This window comes from Rhipicephalus sanguineus, chromosome 1 (assembly GCF_013339695.2).
Source record: "Rhipicephalus sanguineus isolate Rsan-2018 chromosome 1, BIME_Rsan_1.4, whole genome shotgun sequence".
In the NCBI taxonomy this organism is placed as follows: Eukaryota; Metazoa; Arthropoda; class Arachnida; order Ixodida; family Ixodidae; genus Rhipicephalus; species Rhipicephalus sanguineus.
The window spans coordinates 206,303,594-206,320,312 of NC_051176.1; the positions used below are offsets into that span (position 1 = coordinate 206,303,594).

Genomic DNA, 16,719 nt, shown 5'->3' on the forward strand with positions numbered 1-16,719 from the left:
GTGGTGCCTTTCTCTCCATTAGAAAAACCCATGGAAAAACCGCTGGGTGCCCGACGCCATGGGGAATCGAGCTCGGTCCTCCAACATTGAAAACGGACGCTCTTCAACTTGATGACCGCCACGGTTTTGAGCGCTGCTTTGCTTCCTTTTCCGTTTCTGGCAACTTAGAATCTCTCTCTCTCTCTCTCTCTCTCTCTATATATATATATATATATATATATATATATATATATATATATATATATATATATATATATATATATATATATATATATATATATATATATATATGGTTGTGTATGTGCGTGTGTGTGTGTGAGAGAGAGAGAGAAATGATGGCAACGTGTCCTTGAAATGCCAAAGACAGTCCGGTTGGTGTGTGCGTCCGTAACGATGGCGAACCAACAACAGAGCCATATAACAGGTCTGTACCACGCTGGTCGCCGGAAGGTGTACTAGCGAAAATAGAAAACAGAATATCTATTGAAAGGTGTGTTAAAGTGCTTGTTAGGCTGTTGGTACTAAAATTCAAAAACAGCGCTCAGACGGGACACAGAATAGAGGTGGCAAGGCAGGGCGCTGACTAACAACAATATAAGTACATGGAAAGTAGTTTTATAATTTCTATACTCACGTCATATACCCTTGCAGACAAGGCGCTTTTTTTTTTCGGTCCTTATCCGTCTTTCTTGTTGTGCGGCCTTCCTGTACGAACGGGGTGTGTAGCAATTTGTGTGTATTCGAAAACAGACGGGTCATGATCAGGGGCGTAGGCAGAAATTTTTTTCTGGGGGTGCACCTCCATGATCTGAAGTGGGGACAGGGCAGACAGATGTGGTTGAGTGTGTCATTTTGTGCTATGTATGCCATAGCAAACAAAAATTTCGGGAGGGGGGGGGGAGGCACGGGCCCGGTGTGCCCCCCCTGGCTACGCCACTGGTCATGATGACCCTGTGATTATTTGAACATATATACGAAGCGATATCATACCGTATGGTTTTGCGAGTTTTCCACATGTAACCGCGTTCCATGTATGTATGTATGTATGTATGTATGTATGTATGTATGTATGTATGTATGTATGTATGTATGTATGTATGTATGTATGTATGTATGTATGTATGTATGTATGTATTTATGTATGTATGTATGTATGTATGTTTTATTTTCCACAAAACCAATACAGAGTTGCAGAGGGCGAATGGGGGAAAAGCGGCTCATAACCGCTTGACCAGCCCCAAAACCCGTACGAAAAAAAAAAAAAAAACATACAGGAGCAGCAGAGCGCAAATACGGTTTTTCCGGCAGGTTACATATCATAAATAGATATACATTATACATATTATGCAACATAAACCGAAAACTTGTCACTAAACTGCATAACATAAATGAAAGAATGTTACATACAAGAGAAAAAAATCAAGAATAACATGAGAAGAACAGGACAAAATATCAATGTGAGAACGGAGTGAGAACGATACTTAATTCTACGCCATATACTTAACGTGTTTCTTAGTTTCGCTGCCTCTACGTTTTCTCCACTACTTATCTACCGGAGCTTCGGAAACGTTGAGTTTAAGATCTGTACATTGTGTGACTGTTCATATTTCAGAGGCAGACCTCACGCCTCTGTGTGCCGTTACCTTGCCTCTATTCAATTTCGAGAATGGCAACCAACTTTCTTCTTTTTTTTTTTTTTTCTTTTAGTCCGGTTCTGGTAACTCAGGGCGACACCCTTCCCCTCACATAAAGGTCAATTCCAGATTTGTTTTTCTGCCCGTAAAGAGGGAGTAAAGAGGGGCTTCCGGCAAGGCACCGCACATCGTCGGCGCTTTGAACCCGCTCATCGCGCGAGCCTGGACGAGGCGTGCTCTTGTTCTCGCAGCATGTCTGGAGAGCGCGGACCTTGATCCCAGGAGTGGCGCACGGGCGGTAAGCCAGCGCTATTGCTAAATGCGTCTCGCGGCTTACGACGTAGTCGAGCTCCGCCTGTGGCGCGCGCCACTGGCCCGCGAGTGCGCTGTGGATGCAGTCCCCCCCTCCCCCCTCCAGACGCCGCTTTTTTCTTCTTTATTCAGCCGCCCGGACAGTCAGCCGCGGTCGCCGCTCGTCTGCTAAGGGCACTGAACAGGGGAGCGCGCATCGTGAGCGCGGCCAATGAGCGCGCCGTGTTTGTGCCCTTGGGCCACGGCCAGTCCCTTGTCTTGTCAGGCCCAGTTCCTCGTCTCCCGCCGCCGGCATGTGTTGCGTCCCAAAGGGTGGATATACTGCGAACGTCTTGAAATAGTGTTCCGGAAGACCGCATCGTGCTCATCGAAACTCGGCGCCTGCCTCACGACACATACCTCCAAATCTTGCCTTCTGCTTGCTCTGGCCTAATAGCGTCCCTATAACGTCACCCTAGGGAACGTTTCACCTCGAACCACTTCCGCACTACAAGTTTCCGTTGCGAACACCACTGCCCTCGCGGGAGCTGACCTTTCTCCCGCTCGGGAAGAACCTTGGCAGCGTGTTCCTCTGGACGCCTATCGAAGACTGTGGCCTGTGTCTGTCCTCTCCTTTGCCGATGTATACGACTGCGCATCTCGTCTTCAATGAAGCGTGTTGTTTTGCAGCCATTGTAGGAGTTCGGATCCTTCTGTAACATTGTTGCAAGAGCCACAGCGGCAGAAGGACAGACCTTCCTCGGTGCCGGTTGCTCGACATTATTACGCAGTCAGCGCCGCCATTCGTAGGGCTGCGTATACTGCTGAGGCGGGTGCGACTCTTCAGTCCTCGCTATGATACGGATGCCACAGAGCCCACTGGTGAGTCGCTTTAGAGAAAGTGTCTGCAGGTGTCACTTGGTCGCCTCCAGGCACTTGTATGACGATATTTTATTTATTTAAAAAAATATTTCTTCCTTTTTCTGTCCTGCGTGTGTTCATACCATAACAACTTAAGGCTTTTTTGCCTTTCGGGCTGAACCATCGGACTTTCTGCGTTCGTTTTGATTATAGGGGAGGGATGTACGCTGTAAGTGTCACATACACAGTGCTCGAGACCCGCTTGTGACACGGCGTGCGTCCAAAATATCGCGTTTTTATTTTTAATAGTCGTTAAGGCTCATCCGCGCAGCTAATTGCCTTTAACACTTTTCCCAGGCCACGCGGAGACGCGCGTTTCTATTGTGCATGCTCACAGACAATTTCGTTTTCTTTTCAGTATTTCGCTACCAATTGATCAAATGGTTACTGTCATATATAGGATATGTAAATTGTATTCGAGCACTGTTTATCCACGGATCTTCGCCTTGTCACAGTCGTCACTGGCCGCGTCGTCAGAAACAGCTGCTGTTCGTGTATAGAAATGGACTCGTGCCGGCGAACCTTAGCAGCAAAGGTGGTGATAGCGAAGGCACACCAACCAATGGCAAACAGTTCGTTTTTACGAAGAAGAAAAAGCTTTGTAGCCACCCTTCCCGCTCGTCTCTGTTCAAATGGAGCACCGTTTTAAATGCAGCTGACGCGACGACCCATTTTTTTCTTTGTTTTTTTAATTGCCGATGTCCCCGCTGGGAGCTGCAAGGGCCGCATGTAGTGGCGACAGTGGCGCATGGCCGAAGCCGAGCGGTCGGTCTCCCCACCAGACTGGCTCGGTGCCACGGCGATGGGCCAGCGTCCGAAATAGCGGTTCCCTCAAAGGACGAGGAGTGCTCGGAGTGCTTCCGGTCTGCGCCGTGCTGTTAGCGACTAACAAACTGAATGGTTACTTGTAAAAGAAAAACTTTCTCAAGTAGCGGGCCCGCGGGACCTTCGTGACTACGCCTAAGACAACCTGTTGAAAACACTGAAACTAAAAAGAAAATTCTTATTAAGTCTGCACCCTGTCGCAAAACGGCGCCTATGTATTACATTGTTTACTGTCACCAGCTTTCTTGATGTGCATACGTAAAGCGGTTATGTGAAGCTTGAAGGAGACAAATTAATTGCGAGCACAAGGGCAGGGTAGATATGACATGTGTGAATGAGATAGCGGCGGCCATCGGATTTTACGAGAATGTCGGAATACGATCTGCGCTTTCATTTCACTGGAGTAAATATCTACCCGTCGTCGCAGCTTAGCAGATAAGGTGTTGCACTGTTTATCTCGAGGACGCGGTTGGGTTCGATTGCTGTTATTTAGATTCAGGTGCACGCTCCCGAAGTGGTCAAAATTAATTCGGAGTCCCACACTACGGCGTGCCTCATAATATGCTCGTGGTTTTCGCACGTAAATCTCCAGAAGTTTAGGTCATTGTTAGGAGTACATAACTGGGACCGAATTCATAAAAGCCTTTCGATTGCATGGGTTGTCTGCCAAGGACATGGCCGCCTTCCCTATAATATAGTCGCGATTGGCTGGCATCAGCTCATGCGAACAGAGCTCTCGTGAGATTTTTTTTTTTTTGAGACATATGCACTCTGGACCCGGCCCGCATCCACTAAAGGAGCTTAAGCTAGAATTATTCGCAAGGCAACATTTCAGCCAATTTCGATGCTGCACATATCATTGGCGAAGACAGCCGGCCAATGGCATAGAGCACTTACGAACGCAAAGCTTGGTGAATTGTGAATCCGCACCACCCACTGTACTTACAGAACCTTTCGTTCGTAAATGCCTTGGCTAATAATATGTCCAGCATTAGGACTGGCTGGAATTAGATAATAAGAATAATTCTACATAGCGAAAGGACTTTTTTTCGCAGTCCCCTTGCCTTCAGTGCCTGTTTGCTTTGTCCACCCATCTGTCTGTCCCCACGAATCATTTAAAGGGAGCGCCAAGTCTGCCCCATGCATTTACTCATTTGGACCTGTCCCGTTGTTGTTTAATGTTCCTATAGGATTATGGCAGAGAAGGACTGTAGTTATGACCACTCAGGTTTTTGGCAGTATTGGCGGCGCCCACTGATCTTGCAATCCAAGAACACTTTACCTTTAGCTCTGGAAAGCCGAGTGACCAGAGACAGAAGCACATCATCGCTTAATTTTCATTTTAGCATTCATTTCGAAGCTTGTTTCTTTCAGGCTCGATCAACGGAGGGGGGAGGGGGAGGGGCTGCGGCGGTGAATCTTCGCTCCTCCTAATGGAGAACCCTGCGCACGCATATGGAGGCGTCTCTTGAAATGGTTTGACTACAGCAACAAGCCCTCACCTCCTCCTACTAATGAGACTGCGCTGTCATTCACTTTTTTGTCAGTGTTTGCTCACAGCATCGTTCGCAATGGGAATGCGCTGTGACTTGTCGTAAATATCAATGCCTGCGGCAAGCAGTGAATTTTGTAGAGTTATTCAAAAAATAATTCAGGTAGCCAAGAGATTAGGCCGAATTAAATATTGAGCTTGGTGGCTCACGGGTAACCGGACCGTTTTAAGGGGATCCGCTCACAGCATCCATCCATCCAGTGGATATGAGCGATGGCGCGCATTCACAATGCACTCCCTGGCTGAAGTGTGACACATTCTGTGCTCATAGAGCCGTTTCTATTGGTTCGATCGCGACTTCCGAGATACTGTGAGGTTTAAGACCACGCGCGGCATCTTTGATCTTGTGTGACATGCCCAGAGCTTCATTCAGCCGGCGCGTCAGAGGGTACTCCGCCTCCCTTACTCATTTTTCCTCGCTAATGACTACGCATACTATAAGGGCCACGCATGTCCGATGTTCCCAAACGAGTGCAATGCACACATAGCAAGCCATGGCCGACTCGCGCCCTGAAGGGAACCCAGCTGCGGCGGGGAGCTTCCTGCGTCGCGTACGTACTGTGCGCCCGCGCGAACGCAAACATCGAAGTCTGGGTGGCTCTTGTGCTTTCAGAAAAGCTCACCGTCCTTCCTTTCCCCTCAGTCGTATTGAATGGGGGCGCCCTGCTGAAAAGAGATGAAACGGTCGCTTTTCATTTCTTTCTTTCTTTTTGCCTCGGGGCACATACAGAAGAGGGTGGCAGGCGGGGGGAGCGGAGCGCGGTTCCCGACGCCATTTGCATTCGAGAGGCCAGCACGGGCTTCCATCTGCATGAAGCCACATCTTACGCAGTTCCACGAACGAAGCCAATTCTGAAGTGACTTCTGAAGCATCGCCGTGGCGACACAGATCTTTCGAGAAGAAAAATTCTCGGCCCGTATCCACAGAAAAATCTTACGTTACAGTTGTCCGTAAGAAAAAAATCAGCCAATCCTGAACCTGGACATATCATCAATGGAGGCCATAATGGCAGAAAAGCACTTACGAACAAAAAGCTTTGTGAATGTCGACTTGATTTTTTTCTCCATACTGTGCACTTCTTGAAGCCTACATAGAAGACACTTAAAACAGCTTTGAGGCAAGCATTTTCCGTGCACGCCTGGTTTGAGCATTTGGCACTTATATGGTCACGCCCCCTGTTTCTAGCATGGCTCACGCTAATGGCCAGCTCGTCGTTTGTTCAGCCTACACCGAGCGTATTCGCGAAGCTTGAGATCCGTCGGGTGGGAAAGGATGGATGGAAGAACTTTATTCCGGAAAACTTTCCGGCCTCCTGCTTCATTTCTCTCGCGCGTTAGTTCTCAACTGCTACGTGGCCTCAACCGATTATCGTTCCGTGCCTAACTATCTGTGCTGCCTTGATTACTTAGGCTGTAAAGCACAGATGTGATCGGCGAACAGCCGCAGACAATAAGGACACCCTATGTATTCGCAATTCTGTGATAACGGGTAGCAAGAACAGTTACGGCCAATTGTGGTATACTCACAGGAAGATCTTACAATAAAATGCTTTCCGAGTTCGACCTCAGAATACAAATACTATTGCTGCTATGCAGAGTGCTACCGGGGAAAGACGGAGGCCGGGCAGGGGTTGGATTCTATTGCAGAAGCATAGACTTTGGCCGACCATGAACTGTTTCCGAAGTGCATGCAGCTACGCGAATGTTACGGCTGACTGCTAACAAAAACAACAAAAAAATGCACACCTGCGAGTTCATTCAGTTTGTATTGGCACCGTGCTTTTGCATTCGTTTTTGTCGATAGCGCGTGTATAATATTAAGGTTTATCTGAATTAATGGTTTGGGAAAGGTCTCAGGCGACCCTGCAAATCGCAAAGTCAAAAGAGAACATAGAATTAACACTCGGGTAACAATATAATAATAACAAGTGGGGTCGTCATCAGTATGGGAGCGAACAGTGATGATTTGGTGCCACGCCCCGGCGTGGCGCGCTTTACCACCGCGAGGATGCTCACAGCGGTGTTAATTTTACGTGTACTTCAGGTACGCAGCAAAGCCGATACTCTTGGCCCGGCTCTCGTATCCACAAGCTATGGCTGTTATTCATCCTAAGGCAACGCGCAGAATAAAAAAAAAAAAGAAAGAAAAAAAAGGGGGGGGGGGTGCAGTGAATTCACAACACTTTTTGTTTATATCATCCCCTTCCAGTGTAAGATCCACGTGGCATGAAAAGCTGCAGTTTTTTCAACATATAGACATACATATATTGTAAGAAAGCAAAAACGAGCTAGAAAGAATGCATGTAGAGTCCTATGTTTAAATAGCACTGTGATTGTGACAAACAGGCGGAAGAGCAAGCTGTTCAGATTGCAGGTGCCTTTTCTTCCGCACCTTTTCCAGCGTTAGGAAACGGGATGCTAGAAAAACGCGCAACACAAAATAAGGCATACAAACAGAGTACATGGTGAGCGAGAAAATGGAATAACTCAGCGTACGTCCCCAGAGCTTTCAAAATTTTTATTTTTATAAGCCCGTGCTCGTCCGTGCAGTGCTTCACAACTACGTGACAGTCCTTTTTCCAACCGATAAGCACCTCCGACGAGTGTTTGATCCGACTCACTTATATGATTATTATGTCCAAAATTGCCAGGGAATTCATGAAATGAATAGCTATCAAAGCGATTCGTGTGTGCAAATGTGAAATTGCGCTTTACTGAAAATTACTGATGGACTCATTCATAATATTCACAACTGCATATTTCGGCACCGAGCACTGCCCACTTCCTTGTCAAACTCATTTACGTAACGAAGTCCCTCCAATAACTCAGTTGTGCACGCCAGCCACACAACAAGAGCAACATTTCGGAATACCACATTGTTGTCCCCGAATACGAGTAAACGACGCGACTAGGAAAGCAATTCACGCTCGTGTATCTCGCTTGGAGGCAAATCACGGAGCGTCGCGCGGAGGCGGAGGTCTAGCGGAGGCACGCCAGGCGCCGCCATCTTCGGCACAAGCAGATCGCCCGCGCATGCGCGCTGCGCTGAATCAATACTGGCGTCTGACGCGCCGGGCGACGCCGCTTCGTTTCAGCCTGTCTCGCCGGGTTCCGTGTTCTTCGTTAGGTTTTGAACAGCGTTTCGACATCTAGAGCGTAATTTAGGCAACGAAACCGCGCCCCGTTCACCTGGGCGAGAAGCGACTAAGCAGATTGGCCGTTGAAAGTATTATCGGCACAGCGACTCTCCGGCGAACTCGTCGCCTCTTCGAAGGGATCCTCTCGGCGATGTAGGCTGCTGCTTGAAGCTGCACAAGCGGCCGGTAACCATGGTTACTGAAGGAGAACAGCAGGTAAATTCATTTTGAATTGTATCGCGCGTTGCAGTGAGTAGCCATCCTCTCGTGCACAGAGCTATGTATACACTGCCCGGTGTATACGGAGCTGTGTCGCGAGCGATCGTAGGTTCGCGGTAAATGTAAACACGCGAATGTATTTGCCGACCGGCGGCAGCGCTTTGATAGGGAGAACAAGCCAGCCTTGCTCAGTGGGCGTGCACCATTTCTTTGGGTTTCGTTAAATGGCACGTAATCTTTCGCATGCATGGGTCGATGCAGTTGGTTGTGTAGTTCCGACTTTTACCCCCCCCCCCCCCCCCGCCAATTTTTGCTGTCCACAGATGTGCAGATTGGTTGTTTTCGGATTACCGCTGATAGGCGGGGCCGACGATCGTGGAGTGCGCCTGTCGTCCAACGATACTCAGCAGAAGTTCAGTACATCGCGCAGTATCACTTTGTACGCGCCCATATGAAATGACGCTAGCAATGGGGAACAGAGAAGAGGGCGAGCGCATCGCGCGGACGCTCTCACTCGCACCGCTACGCGACGTTTATCGTAAATCGCGCGCTTTATCTGGCGCATTAGTAGGTCGGATGGTGCTCAGGATCAGGCGTGAATACCTATCTTCCCAGCACACGTAGGTGGCACCTGCGCTGTCACTTATATTGTCTTGGCATGTAACATGAAGTCACTGCCAATCAACTTGCAGCATTCAGCACGGTACATTGTTTAGAATGTGATAAGAGGAGTATCGTATTGTTTTTGGCTTGGGTACCTGTTGCAAAGCATGCACGTGGGTGTCAATTCGTCAACTGCTTACCTGACCACAAGGAGCGTCGTTCGCAGCTTATATTATTCAAACATTTAAATTGTTTTCAAGCCTATAAGGGTAGTATTGAGACTTCATCTTTTCTTTCCCTTCTTGCTTAGTATTATTTATTATTTTTTTCTCCGAATGGTGCCGGGGATAATAAACGTCACTAACCTTTAAAAAAAAGACGTTTAATAGGCTAAACAGTTATTTATGATATCGGGAAAAATGATTTGTCCCAAAACCCGATGTGTAACTTAGCCTCCACCAGGGGCGTAGCCAGAAATTTTTTTCGGGGGGTGTTCAACCATACTTTATGTGTGTTCGTGCGTGTGTTTGTATGAGTGCGTGCCTATATACGCAAGCAAAATTGAAAAATTTCGGGGGGGGTTTGAACCCCCCCAACCCCCCCCTTGGCTACGCCCCTGGCCTCCACCTCTAGGCGATATTTAAGCAATCTGTTAGTATTTTCTGGAATGTCTAGCGCCAATATACAGGTACTATTTTTAAAACCTTAGGTTGTAGAATTAATTTGAAAGTTTATGTAGTTTTTTTCGTGATTGATTGCACAAGAGGAAAAGAAACTGTAAGCAAAACAGATACTGAAATTTAAGTTCCATGCATTAATCATCATTTGAGTGCTCTCCGTGCATTTTATTTTATATGCACTTTTGTGTTACTACACCAACCACATTTCAACTCCACTGTCGTTTGCCTGCATATTACTATTTGTATAAATCTGTCCTTACCTGTGGGAACCGAAAGTATGTATGTGCCTAATGCCTTGCATGATACTGTAGCAAAGCGAGATAGAGCTAAAAAATTCTATGTTCTGTGAGAAAAAAAAAAAAAAGTAAATTCTATTTCTTTATGTGCAACAGTTTTACTAGCATTTTCAACTGCTGACAAATTCAAGAGGCATGCTAAGCAATATTCGTTTTTTTTTTTTTTTGCTGATGGGTGAAAGGCCACTAAAAGAAAATGGTCTGAAAAGGGCTCTTCTTTTACAAAATAGCATGCATAAAATTTATGTTCTTGGCATTGCTTATATTTCTTAAAGTTCATGGGTTTTCTGGAGTTATTATTAATCTTCAACAATATCTGTATTTTGGACTTGGGAAATAGTTGCACCAAGAACAATCCTGCTGATAAACTAAGAGTAGAAAAATGGTACTTTGCTTTTTCATTGCGTGATTTTCATTGTCCATTTAACCTAAAACACATTCTGATAAAGTCATTTATTTGGCTGTCTTTTGGCTGACTTTTATGAATAAGTGATCTGAAGGCACAATTAGTGATGGGGATGTGTTTGTTTGCTAAATGAGTGGCTTTGTTGTAAATTATTTTTTGATATGGCTTGCCATTATTAGGGAGTTTCCGTATAGCGGCCCCAAAGCCCTTTGCGTGTGCTCGCTTTGGGTCAAGCAGGAGCTAGGAGTTTTCGAATAGGGTCTGTGGCGCTTTGGACACTCCTCCCCCTATTCTAGGTCACTCATGTCTGGGCCAAGAGCCATCGCTTCAGTGGGCGCCGTCATGTTTGTTTGACCCAAAGCTTTTGGGGCAGGCTTTGGGGCTCCCACTAAATACGTGAAGTAGCGTCCCCCAACGCAAAACCCAAGCGCTGTTTGGGTCTTGCGCATGCGCAGTGGCCTTGATGCTATTTCTTTGGGGTCCCAAAACGTTTGGGGCCCCTTTTCGAAAACTCCCTATTATTTTATGTTGACGGCTACAAATAAGCCTCATGATGATGAGGTGAAGTATAAAGAACTAAAGGATATAATGTCGTAACCATACTTCCCCCTCACACTTTTCATAGAAATGTATGCATATAAAAGTTTGCTCCCTAACATTTCTTTTATATATAACACATTTTAAGACATCTTGGCACCTTTAGAGGATGCTGGCTATTCCTTTTCACCAAAAATTCCAAGCACTGAAGGCCACAGAAATAAATAAATTGCATAAAATGACACTTAAGGCCTTCTCTTTATCGCTGTTTAACTAAGGAAAAAAATTCCCTTAAATATATAATTGTACCTTTTCCCCTGGTTCAATATAACAGTTGCTGTTAATGTCACTCCGACTAGTCTGAAATCTGGTGGTATATGATGCATCTAGTTGTCCAGGTTTCACGTTTGCCGGGGGGGGGGGGGGGTGAAACCAGACTAACTGTGCATTGACAGTCAGGTACACAAGCCTGTCATTGTTGTGATCAAATTTTAGAATTTGTTTGTGCAAGGTTCACTTCAGCATTATACTATATGTCTAGAACAAAATGCAGCCACCAATTAGGGCTGCTGATGTATGCAACCCAAGGCAGGGCAAGCACCCCCACCCCCAACCTACCCATAATGCCTCTGTATCTAGTAACTCGTTCGATACAGCATTTTAAAGCTCTCACTGACAGTCTTGCTGTGTTCCATTTGTTTCGTGGGGGCTTATGCCTTGGCTTTGCCTTCATTATCATTAGCAATAAGTAAGCTGATGATGATGTCCAGTGCAGGACAAAGGCCTCTTTTATCAATCCCTGATTACTACTCCTGTCTTGTACGACCTAAAAGCAGCATCATTGAAGGCAGTCAGAGCCTGCATCTTTCTCCACATCGACTGCAATTAGTATCGGCATCCTGTACATTTAAACTGAATGAATAATCAACAGTTTGAATAGTGGATTCTCAAACGTGAATATACCATTCATGAGTAGAACACGAATAACCATTCAATTTGTATTAAACTATTTTGGATATTCACTCGCTCCTAGCAATTATCTAATGACGAAATGAAGCCTAAATCAGCACAACAGCTAACAGGTGTACAGTGATACAAGCCTAAAAGTTTAGGCATCTGTCATGTTTAATCGAACTGTGTGACTGTATTTGCATATATTGTACAATATGTGTCTGTGTAACCCTCATAATGACAAACTGAGAAACATATGTAGACATACAGAAACATTTTCGCTGGCTCGCTCTTCAAAGTGCTTGTCTCCACAGTTAGCACCAGAGAGCACTTGATTTGAGAACATGGTCAAGACTGGTGAATTTCTGTTGAATAATTAGGACATCAGTAACAATTATGCATCTTTAAACTGTTTGCAGGTGTACTTTTGGTGATTTGTATGCTTGAAAACTGGCGTCATTACACTAGACCTTGCCTTCCTAATAGGGATAGCTTTTTAAGCCTAGCAAACTGGCAGAACAACGTGTGAGAAAAACAGGCCCTCGAAAGGCGTGGAATCTCAAGTCATGCCAATTTCACGGAATCTTAGGAGAGAGGCTGTACCCACCCAAGGACATCGCTGGCTTGCCCCTGTGCTAGCTCCTGAGGCATTCGGTTGTGTGGGTTTGCCATGAGCACTAGCTTTGTTAGCAGCAGAGATGGATGCAGGCGAGTCTCAGAATCCAGGGCATAGTGGTGTGTTTTCTGCTTTCTATGGATGGATCTATGTTGTTTTCTCTTCTGTGGCTGGTTTTGTGAGTTATCTGCGTGGAGGCTCATTTCACCTGGAAGCTTTGCCTGTGTCTCAACCAGAAATCACCAGCGAAGGGTTGGAAGAGTGCTCACATGTAGTGGTGAGACTATAGTTTATAGTTGCAGTTAATGACTCTATGCCGCACATCTGTGAGTTTGATGAGTTTGCATAATGAATAATTTTTCTACAGATGGTTAATACACCTGAAATGTAAGCACCAACTCTGCATGTGTTTCACACGATGCATTCATGACTGGTCTTTGCTAGCTTGTTGAAATATTTCTGCTTCCAAAATTTGAAAGTGCTAGTATCCCTTTCATTTCCACAAATTTGCTATTACTGTTTACATTATATGATGGTATGCGTGGTCTGGAAAATTATGTTGATCTCTGGTGGCTTATTATAAAACTCTACAATTGATTTGTTGCTTGATTTATATTAATTCTATCATTGGGACTATGTATATTGTAATCCAGGTAGATTTTCCTTGAATACTTATTACTTCATTAATTCTGTCATATGGCTGCATGAAATTTTAGCTTGAGGCACTCATTGGATGATTGTAGACAAATATTATCTAGTACTTAATTTATGGCTGAGTAATTTTGTGCAGATCAAAGGTTGCTCTGAACTAGGATCCTTAGCATTTTTATGTGGGAACATTAATACGTTGTGTTGATGGCAAAAATTTGACCATCTCATTGGCACATGCTCAAAGAATTATAATTTTTATACCACAATTATTTCTGATTATAGATTTGAACTGTGCATTTAAGTTTATTATTGAGGTAGGTTACCTTATTACGTTTTTGTAGTGTTTGTGGAGGTGGTGGTTCTTAATGTGGTTTAAAGAAAACCCTCATACAGATGCTAGGGCTTCTTGAGACTGCTTCTGCATGGTCTATGATTAACAGTAATTGCTCATAATTTATGAGCATTCAATATTCAAAACAAACAACTAAGGCATATGACAGTGGCGGTTGACGGTTTTTCAGAGCGAGACAGTATCACTAAATGGGAGAGGCTGCATGCAGTGCATATCTGTGAATCTGCTTAGTTTTGGATAAAGTGAAATTAAATAAAGACTAATGCAAAACTAAAAGATTTGCCATTTCATCAATATGACATTCTATGAGAAGTTGTTATAGGTTACTGCGCAGGTGAGGGGGCTCATTATGGACAGAATGCTGAAAATGTCAAATTGCGAAAATGGGGTTTCTGCTTAAAAATGTCAAGTTCTCAAGCTTTGCCAAGTGTTTCTCAAGGGTCGCTTTAGCATGGATAAATATGCTTTATTTTAATGCACGAGGTTTTCTTACATATTTTTTATGTCTCACGCAGACTGATGGCAACGCCAGCTTCCTACGGGCTGCTCGTGCTGGGAATCTGGAAAAGGTGTTGGATTACCTCAAGGGCAGTATAGACATCAACACAAGCAATGCAGTAAGTTGATTCCTGGCCTTGTTAAATAGCTGCTTCAGCTTAGTTGAACTTTCAATAAACTGATGTAATTTTCATGGTGAAAAGCTAATTTGGTGCTGTTAGCTGCGACCTTGTGCACTTCAGTGTATTTTTTGGCTTCTGTGTAATTGCTTCATTAGCTAAGACTAATTGTTTGTTTTCTTAAATGGTTATTTTATTTTGGTAAAGTTTATGTCATAAAACATTAGACTGTTCTGACAAACAAGATTTTTTGTTTGCACTGCACTACCTTTTGCACACATGCACCGCATTGCACCACAGTTCTATTTGTGCATGTAGGATAGAAGGAATAGAACGTGCAAAATTACACTGTGATGGTTAGCTTGCTCAGTGTCATGGCGTCACCTTCAAGCTCCCTGAGAATTGACAATCTTTGATTTTGTCTCTTACCTCGTGACCATGTTATGGGAAAGGAAAGTGGTTGTGTGTGTGTGTTTACAGCATTCTTTCAGTCACTCTGCCAGCATGATAATTCACTTTGCAGCAGCACACATTGCTTTGCAATATTTATTAGCTGTTGTGCACTGACGTTTGCCACCAGTTCTTATTAGAGCTTCATTGATGTCACTGAGATGGTGGACCATTGAGAGAGTACAAGATAACTGAGAATTTCGTTGCTCTTGTTTGATAAACATAGATTACATTAGCATTCTTTAAAAGCCTGGGTATTATGAGGGAGGACACGCTGTATGTGAAGCTTGTACCATATTTTAAGTGAGTTTGTTCCTTTAAGAATTTACTGTAGCTACTTGGGCACATGCTGCTTTGTGTATTTAGATGTAAAACTTTGATATAAAGAATGCAGAATTACAGATTATCAGACATGATAAAGTAAATCTAGAATTTGGTTGGCCACTCTTTATTTTGACGTGCTATGTTATGAAACTGAAATAAAAGATTTCAGTCAGTATCCATTATTGCAGTGTGAATACTTGTTCATTTTCAGCTAAAGATATGTATCTTTACACCAAGTATCTCAAATACTTCGCAAGAACTAGAGATGGCACATTCAGCACATGCATGTGTGTTTTGACCAGGGGCTTCAGCTTGCATCACAGTCAGATAGGATCACACCATTTGCACGGTTATGCATTAATGACTATGCGAATCATGCCTGTAGCTTAGTGCTGCTCATGTGCCCCATATTTGCACAGCAAGCCACTGACGACTGAAAATAGCGCTAAGAAACGGGGACACAAGAAGAGGACACACGACACAGGCACTAACTTCCAACATTATGAAAGGAGACCCTTTGCTGGCCTATTGGAGGCATCACACTTGCACTTCTTAAGTGCAGACTTGATGGTGAAGTTTGTGTTACTGATATTGGTGTATATATATATGCTTTTCATAAATATTGGATATAAAAAAAGGTACTTTTGTGTTGGGTGGGACTTTGTCACAGTGAAGTTCAACTATAACACAGAAGCAATGAAAATAATTCTTATCTAGCTGCAGTGCACACTGCAGCTAGATCAATCGGTAGAATCAACAGTTCAATGAAATATAGGTCCTTGTTAAAGAAACTCACCTGGACAAAGTTAAACTGAAGCCTGCTACAGTGCCTTCCAATACCTAAGATAGCTTTCAGATCTGAAATATTTAAAGTGAATCACTAGTATCACATTATGTTGCATAACGGAATTAAAGCAGCATTGTGTTGCGTTTGTGTGCAGAATGGGCTCAATGCACTTCATCTGGCTGCTAAGGAAGGCCACGTCAACGTGGTTAGTGAACTGCTCAAGCGTGGAGCTAATGTCAATGCTACCACGAAGGTACGTATCCTGGATGTCTTCGGCATCATTCAGCTAGGGTTGTTTATTGATGATACTATATCACTTCAGTTAATACTTCTTTGTTTTCAATTGCAAATGCTGTTAATGTGTATTTCACAGTGTTCCTTTCCTTCTTCCTCTTATTTGCTATGTTAATATGGTATTAGTCGCGGAAATGTATTGACAAAATATCATTGCGCTCGTGCAGCACATATTGTGGTGTATATTTCTCATCGCTTGGGAGCTCCTGCGTCTTACTACTGTGTCCTATTATTTTGAGTTCCTATTCTTGATAGTTTTGTATTTCGTCCTATCCTGTCCTTTTCATCAGCTCCCTGATTCCTATTTAAGATGTTTCTAGTCACTTCCTTGCTACTTTAGGCCAACCATGTTTTTTTCTTGTCACCAACTTCTTCTCGTGCTTCTTCTATGTGCTGTTCTGTTCTTTGAGCCCTGCTAAAACTCTTTTCGTCATTTGTTACAATGTCTGCTATTATTTACAAAGAATCCTCACATGTAGTAGAATAGAAGTAAGTATTAAGGAATTTTGGAAATAGTAAATGGACCCAGTGCTCACATTACTGTGTTGCAGAGCCCAATTATTAACAATGCTGGAA

The 16,719-nt window shown here is 44.2% G+C and overlaps 1 protein-coding gene across 34 annotated transcripts in view; it reads left to right on the plus strand.

Moving 5' to 3' along the window:
- The window catches only part of LOC119406177 (ankyrin-2), a 345,579-nt gene that overhangs the window by 77,911 nt on the left and 250,949 nt on the right, over positions 1-16,719 (plus strand). For 24 of the 34 annotated variants that reach the window (XM_049418851.1, XM_049418849.1, XM_049418848.1 and 21 more), the window contains exons 1-3: positions 12,739-12,945; positions 14,187-14,288; positions 16,004-16,102. In XM_049418851.1, the coding sequence (XP_049274808.1) occupies positions 12,751-12,945; positions 14,187-14,288; positions 16,004-16,102 (396 nt within the window). In that variant the 5' untranslated portion in view covers positions 12,739-12,750. Of the gene's footprint in view, positions 1-2,765; positions 2,808-8,293; positions 8,577-12,738; positions 12,946-14,186; positions 14,289-16,003; positions 16,103-16,719 lie in introns of those variants that run through there. The other 10 variants (XM_049418902.1, XM_049418869.1, XM_049418918.1 and 7 more) reach the window with 3 other exon arrangements.